Below are 19,930 nucleotides of genomic sequence, written 5' to 3' on the forward strand. Positions count from 1 at the left end.
TTGAAAGGCTCACTCACGAGCTAGATTTAGGGAATAATTTCGACATTGTTTATTTAGATTTCAGCAAAGCTTTTGACTCAGTCCCACATGAGCAGTTACTTTATAAGCTGGAACAGGTTGGAATCACTGGGAAAATCCTTAGATGGATAGCAGGATGGCTTCAGGGCAGGAGTCAGAGGGTTGTAATAAATGGCTATTCCTCAGATTGGGTTGATGTAAGAAGTGGGGTTCCCCAAGGATCAGTATTAGGACCACTGTTGGTTTTAATTTTCATAAACGACACCGATGAAGGGATAGAGGGCGTGATGTCTAAATTTGCAGATGATGTTAAAATTGGTAGAGTAGTTAATGATCACTGTCAAGCTGAGCTTCTTCAGAGAGACCTAGATAGACTTCAGGAATGGTCAGAAAAATGGCAGCTATGCTTTAATCCAACAAAGTGTAAGGTATTACATCTGGGAAACAGTAATTCCAAAATAACTTATTCACTTGGTGGAGTTCAACTAAACCCAGTACTGGAGGAAAGGGACTTGAGTGTTATGATACGGTCAGACATGAAATTCTCTGAGCACTGTAAACAGTTTGCAGGGAGAGCCCATGGTGTCCTATCGATGATCTATCGAACTTTTTGCAAGTAGAGATAGGGATGTGATAATCCCATTATATAAGGCTTTTGTTCGACCACACTTGGAATACTGTGTTCAAGTATGGAGACCGCACCTAAAGAAAGACATCGAGCTTCTTGAAAGGGTGCAAAGACGGGTAAACTCACCTGGTGAGATCGGCAAAAGGGCGTCCTTATGAAGAAAGACTTCGAATATGTGGGTTGCAGAGTTTGGAAACTAGACACCTTAGAGGAGATTTGATTGAGGTGTTTAAGGCCCTGAGAGGCATCAGTAAAATGAATGAGGACAAAATTTTCAAGATTATAAATGATGCTAGAACTAGGGGACATAAATTCAAGTTACCGGGGAAATGTTTAGATTGGACTGCAGGAAGTTTTATTTTAGCCAGCGAGTTATAAATTACTGGAATAAGTTGCCTACATGGGTGGTAGAGGCTGACAGTTTGGGGAAATTCAAAGGTCATCTGGATAGTACCTTCAGGTGAGGGAAGTGCATAGGATGATAGGTTTAATTTCCTTTTCTTTTATTAATTATTATTATTATTATTTTATTTATTATTTTTTTTATCATTGTTTTATTCAGGGTTTTTTTTTTTTTTTTTGGCTGGTGCAGCATAAGCCATAGGCTTTCTTGCGCCAGTACTAATTTACTAATACTAATACTAGTACCTGTGAGTTTAACTTCTGTTCCAGGAAAATTAATGGACGCACTGGTTAAAGAAGCACTGCAGGATCATCTAGACAAGACTTCAGTTATAGCTCGGACACAGCATGTTTTGTTAAGGGGAAGTCTTGCCTGACCAATTTGATTGGATACTATGATGCAGTCACAAAAGAACTGGATGCAGGGAATAACTTTGACATTATACAAATCTTAGAAAGGCTTTTGATACTGTTGCACATGGAAGATTGCTGCACAAATTGGAGTAGTGTGGCACTGGAGGCAAATTGCTGCTATAGATATAGGGGTGGTTGAGGGGGAGAAGACAGAGAGTGGTAATCAATGGACACTGCTCATCGTGGACTAATGCTATTAGTGGAGTCTCTCAGGGTTCAGTGTTGAGTCCATTATTGTTTTCTGTATTTATAAATAATATTGATGATGGTATATCAAGCTTAATGTCCAAGTTTGCAGACAATACAAAGTTTGGCAGGGTTGTTAAGGACACTACTGATGCTATGCTGCTGCAACAGGATCTGGATAGGTTGAGCAGATGGGCTGAGAGGTGGCAAATGAAGTTTAACATTGACAAATGTAAAGTACTACATATGGGAAACAGCAACCCCAGAGCAACGTATCAACTCTGTGGTACTACACTGACAGTGGTAGAGAATGAAAAGGACCTGGGGGTAATTGTGCAGGCAGATATGAAGTTCTCTGAGCAGTGCAGACGGGCTGCAAGAGTAGCTCATGGTGGCTTATCAATGATATACAGGAATTTTTCCAGCAGGGATAAGGAGGTGATTATTCCCTTGTATAAGGCAATGGTCAGACCTCACCTTGAGTACTGTATACAGGTGTGGAGGCCTCATTTCATGAAGGATGTAGAGCTGCTGGAACGAGTACAGAGAAGGGCAACAAGATTAGTGAATGGAACAAAGGGGTGCTCTTACGAAGAAAGGCTTAATTTTTGCGAATTACAGTGTCTGGAGACTAGGCACCAGCGAGGTGATCTGATAGAGGTGTATAAAGCCTTGAATGGTTTGAGCATGCTCAATGCTGATGGGATTCTGCCTCTTGCTCAGAATAATCACCTGAAACAGCATAAATTCAAATTGAGGAAAGACAGATGTAGGATAGATGTGCGGAAATTTTCCTTTAGCCAGCGAGTAGTTGGTTGGTGGAACAAACTTCCATCCCTTGTTGTGGAAGTTGATAGCCTAAATAAATTTAAGGCTGAGCTGGACAGGTATTTCGAACGAACGGAGGAGTGAAGTGGAAGTTTTTTTTTTTTTTTTGGCTGATGCTGCATAAGCTTGCTTTCTTGCATCATATGCCTCTACTAATGCTAATGCTTTCTCCAGGAAGTCATGTACATGGGTCATAGATTCAGATCGAAGTTTCTGTTATCTGGATTGGAAATATGTTTACTTGACCACAAGAGCAGAAATCGTTGATAATTTCGAAGCAGTTGGTCTAACAATCATATTAATAAAAGAATAACTTAACTGTTCATTAACAAGTTTGTTTCTCAAGTATTTTATGTACAAAAAGCAACTGTCTTAATAACTTATATGCACATGCAACCACTGTAATCACATTGCCTATACAAATTTCATAGGGTACAACAGGAATCTTGATAAGTATAAGTAAAACATTATATAAGGAACCACTGATGCTAATCCTGAAATTGATCTGCATTCCTAACATAAGGCTCAGAATAAAGCAGCATACAAAGGTGCAGCATATATCTATATGTGCATGCACTTGACCTGAGATAGTCATTTGGTGAAAAAACAAAAAAAGTCACTGCACATACTGTCATGGAGTGCACAAAAGTCCAATAAACATCTCAGTGTTTAATACAGAGAACTATTATTATTATAATTTTTTTTTTTTTTTTTTTTAGTTCACATGGAAACGGATGCATGGCCCAAGAATTAAAGAAGTGCAATAAATATCTTTGCAAAAGTGCATGTCATAAATCACTCCTATATTGATAAAGGCTGCAGATACCTTATTATAATTATTCATTATGAAGAATAGTTAATTTTTTTAATCCTCGAATGCAAAAGTACTTTTTCTCTGAAGCACATTCATTGGTATTCTCTCTGATACTGTATTAGGCACATTCAAAATTGATATTACAATACACAATGTTTTCTGTAACTCTGTTTACATTTTACAAATAACTGTTATTTACATTTATAAATATTGCCACAATGACATATAGGCAGACCAAGCCTTCAGGCAGTTAGTTTGCCATGGAGACTAGGCACCAGCGAGGTGATCTGATAGAGGTGTATAAAGCCTTGAATGGTTTAAGCATGCTCAATGCTGATGGGATTCTTCCTCTAGCTCAGAAAAATCACCTGAGAGGGCATAAATTCAAATTGAGGAAAGACAGATGTAGGATAGACGTGCGGAAATTTGCCTTTAGCCAGCGGGTGGTTGGTTGGTGGAAGACTTCCATCCCTTGTGGTGGAGGTTGATAGCCTAAATAAGTTTAAGGCTCAGCTGAACAGGTATTTTGAACGAACAGAGGGGTGAAGTGGAAGTGGGGTTTTTTTTTTTTTTTTTTTTGGCTGATGCTGCATAAGCTTGCTTTCTTGCATCAAATGCCTCTACTAATGCTAATGCCATATGAAAATGCTTTCAAAAGCAATGCCACAATAACATACAGTACAGTTGCAAGTGATTAAATCTGTTAAAACTGGCAGTGTTTTGATATAACACACAGACAGACTGCTCAAAAAGATGAAGTATTACTGACAACACATTTGTGGGAGTGGTTTCTCATGAAATTTTGTAGCTTCCTAAGAAAAGTTGGTAGCGCATCACAAAAGAACTGAACATTAATGTCATGTGCATCTCTCAGAATATATTAACAGACACCACATTTTATACAGATTCCCACAAACCAAATTAACTTGCTGAGATGCTCTTAACAGTAAACATGATACTATAACAGTGAACTTGACAATATGGCATACTGTTTCTAGCCATGGCATCACTGGTCCCTACTTTATTGAGAATGAAGATGAGCATACTGTTGCTGTTAACCATGAACATTATCACATCAGTGATTAGAATCACTGAACTGATATAATTTTGCTGTTGCAATAATTTAAATTTCAAATGGCAATGGTTTCAACAGAACTGTTCTGAATCCCATATTGGTGAGCCTGACTGAACTTATTGTGGCAAACTAACTTTGAGAAGGTATCTTGTTTCAAGAGGAACTAATTATCAGGCTTCCTCCTCTAATATGGCTCTACCAGATGCCTACTTTTGGGGATTGTCAAGAAGAGTTTTTGTGATCTTATAAAGGTTTTCAAGATATGCAGGAAAACATTGTTTCAGTTAATATTTCAGACATGAAAATAAGACAAACAATAGCTTGAACACGGAAGTCCCACTTTGCATGCATCCTATGATAAAATAGGAAGCTAATTAAAGCCCTCTGAATAAACTACACAGCCTATGGTAGATTCAAAAATAAATTCTAGTCCTTAATGAAGCTGGAGTGTTATTTTCTTGAAGGTAGAATAAATATACAATTGTAAATTGACCATTTTTCTGTACTATAAGAAATGAATTAAGCTTCAGATACAGAAAATTTTCACAGTAGACTGCAGTTAAATGAAAAAATTATAAACTGATATAGCAAAAACTTGTACTAGAACATGAAATGGAAATGTTTCAATCTACTATAAAAGAAAGATGCATTTAAATATTTAATTAATAACAATGCAAGCAATTGTGATAGTGTTACAATTTTAAAACACTAATACAAAATTAATTGAAATTCATTAATTTTATTTACAAAGGTCAGCTAGAATGACATAAGAAAAGAAATTTTTAAAAATGTGTTTATACTCTAAAACACTATGAAGTATAAGGAATATTAACAACTTTTTCACTCTTATCATAGCTACACACGCACATACTGTTAATTTAACAATGGACCATGCAATTTTTGCGGTGTGCAGATTTAAACACTGTGAATGTATCAACACTTATGTTACCACAGGGTCATAGCCATCCACATAGCTGATTAGAACAATGGCTGCTGGAGAATGTTTGAAGTGCAAGGCTTAACATGGAAATAAAGATTTATTTTCACAAGCAAGATACATGGCAAGTCTATGAATTTATATTATGATTTTTGCATCGTCAAGATTTTCAAGATTAATTTCAAAGACTTTTGAAATTATTTAAAGATCTTTAATATAAACCATTATCCAATAATCATACACACATTTTTTTTACATATAAATCTTTTTTGAAATCCACAACAATAAAAATGACATTAAGTGCTGTACAAAACAGTGACTGCACATGCATATTCATGCTTTTATTTGTTAAATGAAAGCAAATATTAAGATTGTGTATCTATAAGAATTAATGAAATTTTATGTGGAAAAAAAAAAAAAAAAAAACACATTTGCTTTTAACTACAAAAGCCAACAGATTTTTTACATCTGCCAAAACAGAATATGCAGCAACTAACCTAACACACAGCTTGCTTAGCATTCACAAAAAGCATAAATGCATATCTAAATGCATTTCTAAAGACTGTGCTAGAATCAAAAGTAAATGGAATCACCTCTTCGCTCATAATTTTCATAAGTAGGGCATCATCAGGTGTTCCAACCAAAGACATAATATGAATTAACTGATCAATGTCTGAAGAAATTATTAATTAAGGAGTTCATAATGATTGCACAGGACAAAGAGGAAAAAAAATATTTAATGGCATCTAAGTACAAACTTCCAAAAAAAAAACTGAAAGGTGGAATCAACAGATGAGTAAGAAGATTAAATTCATTATTTAATTAATGTGCTTTGGCATAAGCCACTAGTTTGCAATTCATTATGCTCAATATTCAATAAAAATGTAACAAGTTACATTTAATTAATGTAATTAATTAATCCATTTAATTAATAAATGTACTTTGGCTTAAACCACCAGTTTGCAATTCATTATGTTCAGTATTCGTTAAAAAATGTAACAAGTTAAAATTAATGCATTTTTCACAAGAGATGTATGTATTTAAATGAGTAAATTAATAACTACAATTTCAGTCTGGTTGTAAATGAGAACTCAGACTCCATCCCATTTAAGTCATAAGTATACAAAGAAATGGAAATATTTTGTTTATAAATCTGCTATTCAAGGTGAGTGAATATGAATAAATAATATTGGTATTAAATAATTCAATCAATGAAGGACAATGACAATTTCAAGAATAAATGCTATGCACTTTACAAATTTCAATTGTTACTTTCTGTTATCCCACAGGGTAGCTAAATTATCTGATTAAAAATATATATGTATACTCACCCCTCTTTTATCATCATGTTTATAATTCTGAACATTCATAGCCTCGAATAAAACTGAAATGCTTAGATCAGTTGCACAACTTTTTCAGGTTTCATGTATCGTGCAAAACTTTTGATAGGTATATTAACATAATCATAATTTATGATTCAATAACCTAGAATTAATCCTTAATCCTGTTCTTTAATCCTTAACATGATCTTTTAATCATGAACCCCCCCCCCCCATTTTGGCATTCGTATTACATATTTTTAATTTTAAAATTCTCAGATCAAAGACATGAATTTATTTTCATGACAACTGATTCTTTCAAAAATTAAAGTCTATTTCTATTAACAATTTAGTTTAGGGATACCAAACACAATTCTGGGCCATTCTCAGTCTACAAAATAACTAATTAGATTGATCTGATCCTTTTTACCACTGTTTTTGATAAGTTTCTTTCAACTGGGAAAGAAAATCTCACTAGAAGTTCACTGACCTTAGAACACTAGAACACACACGCGCCTGCACGTACATACGTACACAAAAATTTTTATTGCATTACAAAAGTATAAATTTAATTTCAAAACTTAATAGAAAAGGTGTTAAGATTTAAGCACTTAAGATTCACTCTTAAAAAATAATTGTTTGCAATTTGAATTGCCTTTGCAGCTACATGAACCCTGAGTCTGTTTCATTAACAGAAGCTGATTAAAATAAATGCCAATAATTATCACAATTTATGCCTTGAGCAATACGGTCTGTAGTAATGCAATACTTGTTCTATATGATTTTGGTACTTATACTGTTATAAATTTGAGAAAACAGATAATTTATATGCAAGCATACTGATTCAAAATGTTAGCCTTCAATCATTTATTTTTATATAAGCAGCATTTATAATATATCCCATATAATGCAGAGATTAGCTAGAACAATTCAAGAAAATGGACTTCAAAGAGTTTGAATTATCTAGACTTAAAAATTCAAATTCAAGTTTAAATTCTACTTCAAAACCAGAATTCTTAAGCAAAATTTTAAACAAATTTTTCTGTTTTATCTATATATATAATCTTAAATATTTATGTATAAAAAAGGATACGGTCTGTTCCTGGAAAGAGGGCTTTAGATGTAATCAGTTCAGCCATAATGCATCCAACTGACCAAATATCCACTGACAGGGGAGGTGGGAGAGAAACACATTTAAAAAACAATTTTTTTAATGAAATATATAGTGCTTGCTTTATAAAGCTGAAAAATACATTTTCTTATAGCTGGTAAGTAGAACTAATAATCTTATTTTTCACTTTTTTAAATATGGTAAATAATATAATGTAATTCAACCATGTTTCAAGAAACCAAATTGGAAGAACACTTACATCAGGGTATCCTTAGATCTCAATAATTAACTTGATTTCTAAATGAATGGTGCTTATAATATGAGTGAAAACCATCCCATTTACAGATAACATATGGTCCAGAGCCCATACCATCATTTATGTCAAGCTGTAAGTGTTGATTTCTAAATGGATGGCTTATGAGTAGCCACTATCTAGTTTTGTGATGGTGGATAGGACTAAAAATAATACATCCCATCCCCTTAAGGAATCCCTTGACATGTGCTGTAAAATTTCAAAACTTTAGATGGAAGTTTGTTCTAGCAATCAACCACCTGCTGGCTAAAAGCAAATTTCTGTACATCTATATTTTACAAATGTCTTTCCTCAATTTCAATTTATGCCCCCTGAGGTGCATAATTTGAGCAAGAGGAAGAATCCAATCAGCATTGAGCCTGCTCAAACCATTCAAGGCCTTATACACCTCAATCAGATCACCTTGCAGATGCCTAGTCTCCAGATGCTGCAATTTACAGAAATTAAGCCTTTCTTGGTAACAGCAACCCTATGTCCCACTCACTAATCTCGTTGCCCTTCTCTGTACTCGTTTCAGCAGCTCTACATCTTTCCTAAAATGAGGCGAGGGTTCCACATGTGGATGCAGTACACAAGGTGTGGCTTGACCATTGCCTTATACAAGGGGATAATCACCTCCTTATCCCTACTAGCAAAATTCCTATATATCATTGACAAGATCCCAATGAGCTTATCTTGCATCCAGTATGCACTGCTCATAAAACTTCCTATCTGACTGTACAATTACCCCCAGGTCTTTTTCATTCTCCACTAACCTGAGTGTAGTACCGCACAGGTGGCATGTTACTCTGGGGTTACTGCTACCCATATGCAGTACTTTGCATTTGTCAATGTTAAACTTCAGTTGCCACATCTCAGCCCATCTGCTCAACTTTTCTAGATCCTATTGCAGTAGTTTTTTTTTTTTTTTTACCTTCATTAATAGCGTTTATATATATAGAAAACAATAATGGACCCAACACGGACCCCTGGGGGACAGCACTAATAACATTAGTCCACGAATAGCAGTGTCCATTGATTATCACTCTCGGTCTTCTCCCACTGAACCATCCCTTAATCCATTGTAGCAACTTGCCCGTAATGTCATACTGCTCCAACTTGTATAGTAGATTTCATAAAATCCAAGTATATGATATCAAAATTATTTTTTCATCCAGTTCCTTTGTGACCACATACAAATATCCAATCATCCGCCAGGACATCCCCTTAACAAACCTATGCTGTGTCTGAACTATAACTGCAGTCTTGTTTAGATGATCCTGCAGTGCTTCTTTAACGAGTGACTCCATTATTTTCCCAGGAACAGAATCTGTAATTACTTGTGCCATCTTTCAATTCCCCTTTGTGAATTGGAGATCCATTTACACATCTCCAGTCCTTGGGGACTTCCCCTGAGTCCAAGGATGCCCTCATAATCATGTCTAAGACCTGCTTACTACTACCTTTGCTGTCTCCTTTAATGTAACTGGATAGATCCCATCCACCCTTTCTCATGTTTAACTTCAACAATTTCTCCTCCACTTTGTTTTCAGTTATTACAAAATCATTTAACTCCCTGTTAGAGTTTGATAAGCTTATGGCCTACACTTCCCTACAGAATTCTTCATGTGTGAAAGTAGATGCAAAATACTTATTCAGTTTGTCAGCTACCTGAGCAGATTCATCAACAATGGAACCATTGAGAAACCAAGTACAGCAGACACTTGATTAACCAGGATTGGATTAATCAGGATACTTCAAGACTCCAAATTAAAAAAAAAAAAAAAAAACACAACCAGAAATCAAAAAATTCAAGTAATAACTAGAATAGGTATAAACAGATATTTTGCAAGTCGTAAATAAGCGACAAGCGGCATTATAAGTCGTCATTGGGAGATTAGTGTACCTATTATCTTGCAATCCCTGCTGTCTTCACACCCGCCGCTCACAAAAAAAAAAAAAAAAAAAAGAGAGAGAGACCAGATGTTTAGTTTGTTTTAGTGCGTTGCGTCGATTGTTGTGTTCCGTTGCAGTGCAAAAGGACAAATTTTGTTTTTTTATGTCAGGGATGTCGGATTTTTTTTTTATAGTATTTTTTTTTTTTTTTTTTTTTTTTTTTCTGTTTAGAAATCGCGAAAATGATGGGTAAATGCAAAAGAATTGCGTTTTCAGTTAAACAAAAACTTGAAATTATTCAAAAGTTGGAAAATGGTGCATCTGTTAAATCTCTAAGGAATCATTATAATAAGGATGTATTAAAATGTCCAAACATTAACAAGTATCATGCAGAATTCAGATTTGTCAATAATAATATAGTAGCAATATGTTATTAGTCATACTCGAGTTACATAAAACTCGACGAAGTAAGAAGTTCTGGAACTTATCTCTTACATATGTCGGGGAATTTTGTATTTTTGGATTAACCGGGAAATCGATTATCCGGAATTTGTTTTTTACCATCTATCCCAGAAAATCGAGAGTCTACTGTATATTTAAAAAGAAACCTCAAACCGCCGAAATTAAGAATTGTGGTGAGTAGATTTAGTATTCTTCTTCTTCCAGTCACATAGTTCCCTGAGGAGCTGTTGTGGCAATCAACAAAATCCTCCAACTGCATCGATCATATGCTATATGAGCAGCATTGCAAAATGTCACACCCAAAAGTTCACTGATCCTATCCTTCCACCTGGTCTTCCTTTAACAGCAGTTTTTGGAGTTGATTTTGTTATGGTCTCTGTGGCATCAGATAATGTGGTGGTATACCATTGCCTACCACATGGCCAATTTTGAAAGGGGCCAGCTTTAATCATAAGAGTCATCGTGCATCCCACGAGATGCTCTTGAAAGGTGACTACAGAAAAGCCCCACTTAGTGCCCCCCATTATTATTTTTTTTAATCTTCAGTGAGGTGGCGCATTATCACTCTTCCTCTCTCAATCTCCAGCTAATAATGTCCAATATATTAATGATTTTTGAATTTTCTTAAACACATTTTCATGGTGGTTTGTACAGGCTTAGTCCCAATGAATAAATTTTAAATTATAGCCAGATAAAAAGTATTTACGCTATGCTGTAACATAGGCAAACAATTTGGGTTTTGGGTTGTGGTTTTATTGGGGCATTAGCTACTAAGGCTATAATGCGCCAAGACCAGGTCATTTGTAAAAAATTTTAAACTTTCAGTGACCTAATTAGTTAGGTCACTATGTCAAAAGGTATAGCAAATATATAAAAGAAAAATGTCAAAATTTTATATACGAGTAAAAATATTTATTGATTTTAAAAAGTTAAAAACAGCAGACACATTGTCATTGTCAGATAAAATCTGACTAAGTGTATATGGCTCAGTCAGATGGTTAAAAGCGGTAAAACGGATATTGCTAAAATCTGGACATTCAATTAAAATGTGATGAATAGATAAAATGGTGCCACAGTTCTCGCACATAGGACAGTCATCTGCCCTCAGCAGAAAAGAATGTGTAAGATGACTGTGTCCTATTCGGAGGCGAGCTAGAACAACTTCCTCCTTACGATTCCTGCGCAGACTGGACTGCCACGGTTCAATTACAGGTTTTATACGATATAATTTATTCGCAGTCTGTCTATTCCACGAATCCTGCCATTGGGAATGTATCTTTTGATGTATTATTTGCCTGTAGTCTGTATAGGGGACTAACAGGCAACGGTTATTATTGGGAATTGCTGATTTGGCTGCGGCGTCAGCCAAATCATTTCCCCTAATCCCAACGTGGCTGGGAATCCAGCAGAAGCGGATGTCATATTCGCGTTCACGGAGAACGTGAATCTTCTGCTGAATGCTAGACAGAACTGGATGAGGATTATATCTCACAGATGTTAAAGCCTGTAACATGCTAAGAGAGTCGGAATATAAAATGAACCGTTGGTATTGGCATTTGCTAATATGATCCAAGGCTAACTCTACAGCGTGCAGCTCTGCAGTAAATATGCTGCATTCAGAGGGAATCTGCTCTGATATAGTGCTGTCTGTAAAGACAGCAGCAGATCCCACATATGATTCTGACTTCGAACCGTCTGTGTAGACTGGTGCGAAGTCGGAATATTCAGTTCGGTGTGCTGAATGAAGCTGCAGGTAGACACATGATGGAGTGTCCGACATTCCCCAGTTTCTAAGCGACAAGTCGCATGCCGGGACACGAACATGCCAGGGTGGAAGGGGTTGCTTTGATGTTTGGGCAACCTTGTCTACCTTGATATTAAGTTCATTGAGTAGCTCTTGGAGACGAATACCAAAAGGACGATTGGCAGTCTTACGGGTATTGTACAAGTTTTCCCATCGTGGCTCAAGAACGAAGGGCCACGTAGGATGGTCTGGCAGGGATTTCAGTTTTAAAGCGTACTTTAAAGACAACTGCTTACGTCGAAAGGATAACGGTGGTTCGTTTGCTTCGACGTATAAACTCTGGACAGGAGATGTTCGAAATGCTCCAGTAGCGATACGCATAGCCTGATGATGGACAGGATCCAGCCATCGAAGTACACTGTCTCTGGCTGAAGAATATACTTGGGACCCATAATCTAATTTGGATCGCACAAGTGCACGGTAAAGCCGTAGAAGGGTGCATCGGTCTGCACCCCAAGATAAGGAGGAGAGCAAGCGGAGCATATTAAGGGCTCTTGTGCACTTTGTGCAGAGTTGACGAATATGATCCAAAAAGGTCAATTTTTTATCGAATATGAGTCCCAAGAATTTTGTGTTCGCTGCTACTGGAATGGCATTTTGTCCGAGCCTTAATTCAGGTTCAGGATGAAGATTACGCTTGCGACAAAAGTGTACGCAAACGGTCTTCTCCGGCGAGAACCTGAAGCCATTAGCAAGTGCCCAGGAATTCAGACTATCAATGGCTTTCTGCAGTTGTCTTTCAATAACCCTCATGTTGCATGACTGGCAAAAAATGCTAAAGTCATCAACATAGAGGGCACTGTTTACAGTTGGAGGAAGTTGTTCTGTGATGGAATTTATTTTGATGGCAAAAAGCGTGACACTTAATACTGATCCTTGTGGTACTCCCTCCTCTTGGCTAAAGGAGCGAGAGAGTGAGGATCCCACACGAACTTGGAACGATCGATTGGCTAAAAAGTTTTGAATAAAAAAGGGCAGATGCCCTCTTAGGCCTAGGCTATGTAAATCTTTTAAAATGCCAAATCTCCAAGTTGTGTCATACGCTTTCTCCATGTCAAAGAACACCGACACCAAGTGTTCGCGTTTTAGGAAAGCATCCCGGATGGATGCTTCCAATCTAATAAGATGGTCAAAAGTGGACCGGTTCCTTCGGAAGCCGCACTGGATGCTGGAGAGAAGGTCATTTGATTCTAAATACCATATTAAACGAGAATTGACCATTCTCTCCAGGATTTTGCACAAACAGCTAGTCAGAGCAATAGGACGATAATTGGTGGTGACTTTTGGATCCTTTCCTGGCTTAGGAAAGGCAAGAACGATTGCCTTTCGCCAGGAGTCCGGAAACTGCCCTTCAGTAAAGATTCTGTTATACAGAAGGAGCAGACAATCCATAGATTTTGGTGAAAGATGTTTAATCATTTCATAATGGATGCCATCTGGTCCAACAGCACTTGCTTTGGAAAGAGTGAGGGCTCTTTTCAGTTCTTCTTTAGTGAATGCCCCGTTGTAGGGATAGAGGCCCTTGGTCTTAAAATTAAGTGCTTGTTTTTCTAGTTTATGTTTCAGGACCAGGAACTCTGGGGAATACGAAGATGTTGCAGAGATGTTAGAGAATGTTTTCCCAAGAGAATTAGCTATTGCAGTTGGCTCTGCAATAGCGCATCCATTATAATCTAGGATTGAAGAAGGGTGGGATGTGTATTTTCCCTTCATTTTCCGGATTTTATCCCAGACTACCTTAGAGTTGGTAGACTGGTTAATAGATGATGTAAAACGGATCCACGATTCCTTTTGACTCTGACGGCGGATATATCGTGCTTTGGCTCGTGCACGTTTAAAGGTTATAAGGTTGGTCGTGGTGGGATATTGGCGGAATATCCCCCATGCTTTGTTTTGAGCCTTTTTTGCTGCTGTGCATTGTGAATTCCACCAAGGTTTAGGAAATGGTGGAAACCGGGCAGATGTTTTTGGAACAGCATTCGCAGCTGCTTGGACAATATTTTCTGTGATGTACTTAACTGCATCATTGATAGACTCTTGACTGACTGTGCTAAGATCAAAATTTGCCTGATGTTGGAAGGCAGTCCAGTCAGCCTGACCAATCTTCCACCGTGGTAACCTAAAAGGAAGACATGGTCTCCCACTGTGTAACAAGGTTATCACGGGGAAGTGATCGCTTCCATATGGATTCTCCTCCACTTCCCAAGTGAGTGAAGGGAGTAGAGAAGGGGAGCAGATAGAGAGATCAATGGCAGAAAAAGTACGGGTAGGCATGTGGAAGAAGGTGTTTGTTCCAGTATTTAGAAGGGAAAGGTCATTGTCATTGAGCATACGCTCTATGACTCGTCCCCTTCCGTTGATGTTAGCACTACCCCACAGGGTTATGTCCATTAAAATCCCCGAGAAGTAAGAAAGGAGGAGGCAGCTGCGTAAGAAGATCATCAAGGTCTGCCTGGGAGATGTCAGTCCCAGGTGGCAAATAAATGGAGCAGTTAATAGAAATCCCACTGAAAGGCGAATTGCAACAGCCTCTATGCTGGTTGTAATTAGCAAGGGCTGCACTGGGGTCTGGTTACCAACAAGGATAGCCACTCCCCCATGTACAGAGCCATCCGCAATTCTATCCTTTCGAAAAAATGTGATTTTGTGCATGGTGGGATCATCATTTTCCTTTAGATATGTCTCCTGCAAGCAAAAGCAAACTGGCTCGTGCTTTTGCAGGAGGGCCTTGATGTCATCAATATTTCGCCGGAATCCACGACAATTCCATTGTAGGAATTTAGCCATTATTTTGGCTTGGTGGGTCCATAAGGCGGCTTCCGAGGTGCTGAGGGCTTACTTTTATCAGTCTTGGATTTGTCTTTTTTGGGGAAGAATGGACGCTGTCCCGTATCCATTTCCTCCTCCGCAAAGAGTTCCAAAACTGAATCTTCGGGTACCTCCTTCTGCTCCACATCCATCTTTTCTTGGGTACTAGGGGGGGACTTCCCCTTTCTTATTCTTTTCTTTCATAATTATCTTTGTTACTTGTGGAGCTTTAGGAGGTATCGATATAGGAGTGGCAGCTGATTGGTCCTTTTGTGCAGGTTTTTGAGAACTTAAGAGATACCGCGCGATGGGAGTGAAAGACTCCTTTGGAGGAATGGTCATGTCCATCTGAGTTCCGACGGAACATCTCCCTGCTACCTTCTGGGCGTAGGTAGGTCTGTTGATATTCAGGGGTTTCACCGATTTCCTTGCCTCCTGGTATGATATGTTAAGCTCTGCCTTCAGCCGTTGAATCTCTTTTTCTTCTTTCCACCTCTGGCATGCTCGTGAGTAGGCCGGATGTTCGCCTTCACAGTTAATACAGGTGGGTTTTACGGCTGAACATGCTGTTGTTTCGTGGTCCTTTGCACCGCATCGAGAGCATGCAAGGACTCCACGGCAGGCCATTTGAGAATGTCCATACTTCTGGCATTTAAAACACCGTAAAGGGTTCGGAACGTATGGACGCACTGAACAGTTGATGTATCCAGCTTTAATCTCGTCAGGAGGTTTAGGAGTGTTAAAAGTCAGGATAACGCTCCTGGTTTTAACAATTTTTCCATCCCTTTGCGCAGTAATTCTCTTGACGGCAATAACTCCCTGGGGTTTTAATTCAGAGCAGATTTCCTCCTCGGTTACGTCGAGAAGGTCCCACTCCGAAATGACACCTCTCGATGAATTGAGTGTTCTGTGTGGTGTCACTGTTATAGGGATTCCTCCGATTGATGTTACTCAGAGTAGATGTTCGGATTTCCTGTCATTTTTAGTTTCAATTAAGAGGTCTCCAGAACGGAGCCTCTTAACTGATTTGGGAGAACCTGCTAACCCATCTAACCCTTTTTGAATAAAAAAGGGCGACATTTTACCAATCGGTTTTTGACCGGTGGAGTGTATAATTAGGAACCTTGGAATAGGCCCTGATGGTACTTCAGTTCGCTGCCTCTTTGTACTAATAATACTATCTGTGTCTTCGTCAATGTTTGCAGATAGGGACCGGGTTGGGGCCCCTGAAGAAATGAGTTTATCAGGATTCATGGAGTTTTTTTAATTGTTCAGTGCCCGGGCTCCCCACCCACCACGGAGCCCAAAAGGTTTTTTTATTTTTATTTTTTTTTGATTTGGTAGTTGTTGGCGCATTGGCTTCTGTGGCCATATTGCACCTCCCAAGGTTTTTTGCAGTACTTTGATCCAAGCCCGAGGCGGGAATCGAACCCGCGACCTTTGGGTTGCCGGGCAGGTACTTTACCCACTCGGCTAGCCCGGTCGGCCAGCCCAAAAGGACGCCCACTACCCGGCATGCAATAAATGCGCTCGGGAGTGGAACGCCAGGGCTACCCAGACACTATACCTGCACCGCCGCCAGCCTGAATCCTGTCCCTCGGACCATGAGGGTAGGGGCATGGCATTGACACGGTTGACCCTCGCAGGCGAGCCTACTAGCCGATTGATCCTAGCCGGGCCTTCCAGGACCACCCGTCTTGTCGAAGCAGGGGCCAAAGTGGTGTATTGAAGCTGGGCCCCTCAACCACCAGGATCCCCCTTTCCGAATTTCCACGGGTCGCAGCGCACGGCAAACACGCCGGATTCCATTGATGTAAGCCTGGAACCTGGGCTGTGGGCGTTGGATCCCAGTGATGCTAGTCTGGAAGTCCAGCAGCGTCACTGGGAGGTCCCCTCACCACGTACAGGTGCCCACGTCAAGGGGGTTCTTTTTTTTTTTTTTTTTTTTTTTTTTTAAGGAGCATTAGCAACTAAGGCCATATTGCTCCGGGTTATGCGGTGGTCATTCCCTGACTTTTCCGCATCCTCCGTATTTGGTGGTGACGGGCTCGAACCCCGGTTTAATCAAGAAGCGTGTGCTACACACTGCTGCTCCTTCCCACCTGGCTACGGAGACGCCACGTCAAGGGGGGCAAACAATTAGCTGACCGTTAGAACTAAGAATGTTCCAACTGTCAAATAAATGCAGGTCTATAAGTAGTTGAATACTACCTGATATGATGCAAAAAGACTCAACCCTAACTACAATGCAACTTGTTAACAAGGTGATCACTAAGAAAAATCAAATAACTCTTCTTAAAATCACATTTTAACATAAAATCCAGGAACACACAGTAACTGCATTAAACATAGACAGTGGCCAGTAGTGCCACTGTCTAGATTTAGTATTAGAGTGTCAAATGATGCAAGAAAGCAAGCTTATAACAGCATAAAAAAAAAAACCCTGACTCTTCCCACCACCTGTTGGACCCCTTCAATAATTAGTCTAGTTCCTCCTTAAATTTACTTAATTTAAACTATTGACTTCCACAGAAGTCTGTTCCAACAATAAATTATCCACTGGCTGAAAGCAAATTTCCACCCATCTGTCTGGCAATTATCCTTCCTCGATCGATTTAAACATATGCTTCTTGTCTATTGTATCAGCAATCAGCATTTAGCTTGCTCAATCCACTCAATGCCTTAAGACACCTCAATCAGATCTCCTTGCATGTGCTTAGTTTCCAGATGCTACAATTTTCAGAATCACCTTTCTTGGTAAGAGTACTCATTTGTTCCCATCACTAATCTCATTGCTCTTCTCAGCACCTGTTCCAACAATTAACATCCTTCCTAAAACGAGGTTTCCAAACCTGTAAGCAGTACTCAAGGTGGGCCTGACCATTACCTTATACAAGGGGATAATCACCTCCTTATCCCTGCTAGCAAAATTTCTGTATATCACTGACAAGACCCCATGACCTGTTCTGGCAGCCTGTCTGCACTGTTCAGAAAACTTCATATCTAATTGCACAATTACCCTCAGGTCTCTTTCATTGTCTACTACCCTGAGTGTAACACTACACATTTGGTACATTTCTCTGGGTACTTTACTCAAAGAACTGCATATTAGTGCTACCAATATGCAGTACGTTGTATTTATGTATAATATAAAACCATAATGGTTGTTTTACAGGTCTTGAGTAAAAAATGAACAATTCTTGCTGACCCCAGCCAGATAGGAAATAGGACTTAACACCTCCCACTCGCTAGATGCAAAGACACTGCAAATAAGTGATAAGCTGTGCACTTTACTGACTACCTGCTTACACTACATTGTAAGCTTCATGTCTTACCGTATCATATTACCCAGGTTTCTTGCCCCATTTATGCTTTTTGGCACAATGCTCTATCTGAAGATACAAGGTCTTACATTGGAAAGTAATTCTAGAGCAACCTTTACTCTGAGCAAGAGGAAGGATTTCATTGGCAAATAACAGTGATAACAAAAAGGAATTTGGAGTAACCATACAATCCGACATGAAGTTCTCAGAACAATATACAGCAGCTACTAGGACAGCTGGGGTACTGTCAACTGGGTGGATTGAAGAGTGAAGGCAAATACACTTGAGTTATGGAATACCTTTAAAGCAAAAATCACAGAAGAATGCATACATACCATTAAGAAAATATTGTAAGATGATGCCAAAATGGATGAATGGTGAGCTGGCCAGGCAAATAGAACAGAAAAAGATAGAATGGGATAGTTACAGAGCAATGAAGAGTACTAAAGCCTACAACAGCGACAAGTTGATTTATAATAGTACCACAGATAAGGTTTGAGAGACCAAGGCAGCATATGAGAAAGTAATGGCAGAGAGAGAGAGAGAAGAATGGGGACAGTGAATTTTTCACATATGTGAATACAAGGAAGAAAAAAGTGAATCAGATCAGACTCTTGTGCACTGGATGTGGGAAAGTCTTAGACAACCTAGCTGATGTTGCAGATGAATTAAACACGTGCTTTGCATCTGTCTTTACTGAAGAAAGATCCTTCATGCTGAGAAGAGGTTTTGTAAGTGAGGCTGAGTCATATGAAATTAGTGATTTTGAAATAACATATGACTGTTTATTAAAAATAACTTTCGAGAATAAAGGCAAGTTTCCTGGAGCTGACTGGCATATACCAGTAATTTTCAGGGAGGCCACCAGGGAGTGTATTGAACCATTGAAGTTAATTATGAGGGCGTCTTTGGACTTGGGAAAGATTCCTTTGGATTGGAGAAGTGCCAAAGTATCACCAATACATAAAGGCAGTTGTAAGAGGAAGTTGGTAACTACAGACTGACTAGTCTGACTTCAGTGACAAGGAAAATTTTAGAGGCAATGATTAAGAGTGCAATTCAGGGATGTTTAGATTTTCCCTTAACAAACATGATTTTGTTAAGGGAAAATCATGTTTGTTAAGGCTGTCACAGATGTTCTGTCAGGTATGCCAAGTTTGGCTTGCTACCTGGGAGTCTAAACACCGATGGAACTGATATTCGGGGACACTCAAGTCAAGTGGACCTAATTTCGGTGAAGTCCAGTCAGTCTGTGACAGCCAAATCCTCTACTTTCACCTTCACAATGGTGGGACTGATAACCCCATATGCAAGTCCTGAAATATGGCACCTAGCATACTGGAGGTGACCACTCACACCACATGGAGGAATGCCGTCCCTCTGTGTTACTAAGTATTAATAGGTGGTGGATGACTCATCGACCAGTGCAATACCACTACTTTGCTAATTTGGGGGGCTTGAAATGGTAGAACCCATGTTTAGTCTCCAGAGCAAAACTCTAGCAACCCCCCTTCCCACCATTTCTTTCATCATGCAGTATGATTGATATCATAGCAAGATTGAATATTCCTTATATTTTGAGACATGCTCGAAAACTGTGCTTACAGGCCAGC

At 38.9% G+C, this 19,930-nt stretch overlaps 1 protein-coding gene across 1 annotated transcript in view; it reads right to left on the reverse strand.

Annotated features, from left to right (window-relative positions):
- p38b (p38b MAP kinase) overlaps positions 1–19,930 on the reverse strand; it is a 208,978-nt gene that overhangs the window by 78,383 nt on the left and 110,665 nt on the right. Inside the window, exons 8-9 of the mRNA XM_090390241.1 lie at positions 7,715–7,786; positions 5,896–5,975 (exon numbers count right to left, since the gene is read on the reverse strand). Coding sequence (XP_090246367.1) covers positions 5,896–5,975; positions 7,715–7,786 — 152 coding nt within the window. The remainder of the gene's footprint in view (positions 1–5,895; positions 5,976–7,714; positions 7,787–19,930) is intronic.

This window comes from Mastigoproctus giganteus, chromosome 2, assembly GCF_048544385.1.
Source record: "Mastigoproctus giganteus isolate SK-2022 chromosome 2, ASM4854438v1, whole genome shotgun sequence".
In the NCBI taxonomy this organism is placed as follows: domain Eukaryota; kingdom Metazoa; phylum Arthropoda; class Arachnida; order Uropygi; family Thelyphonidae; genus Mastigoproctus; species Mastigoproctus giganteus.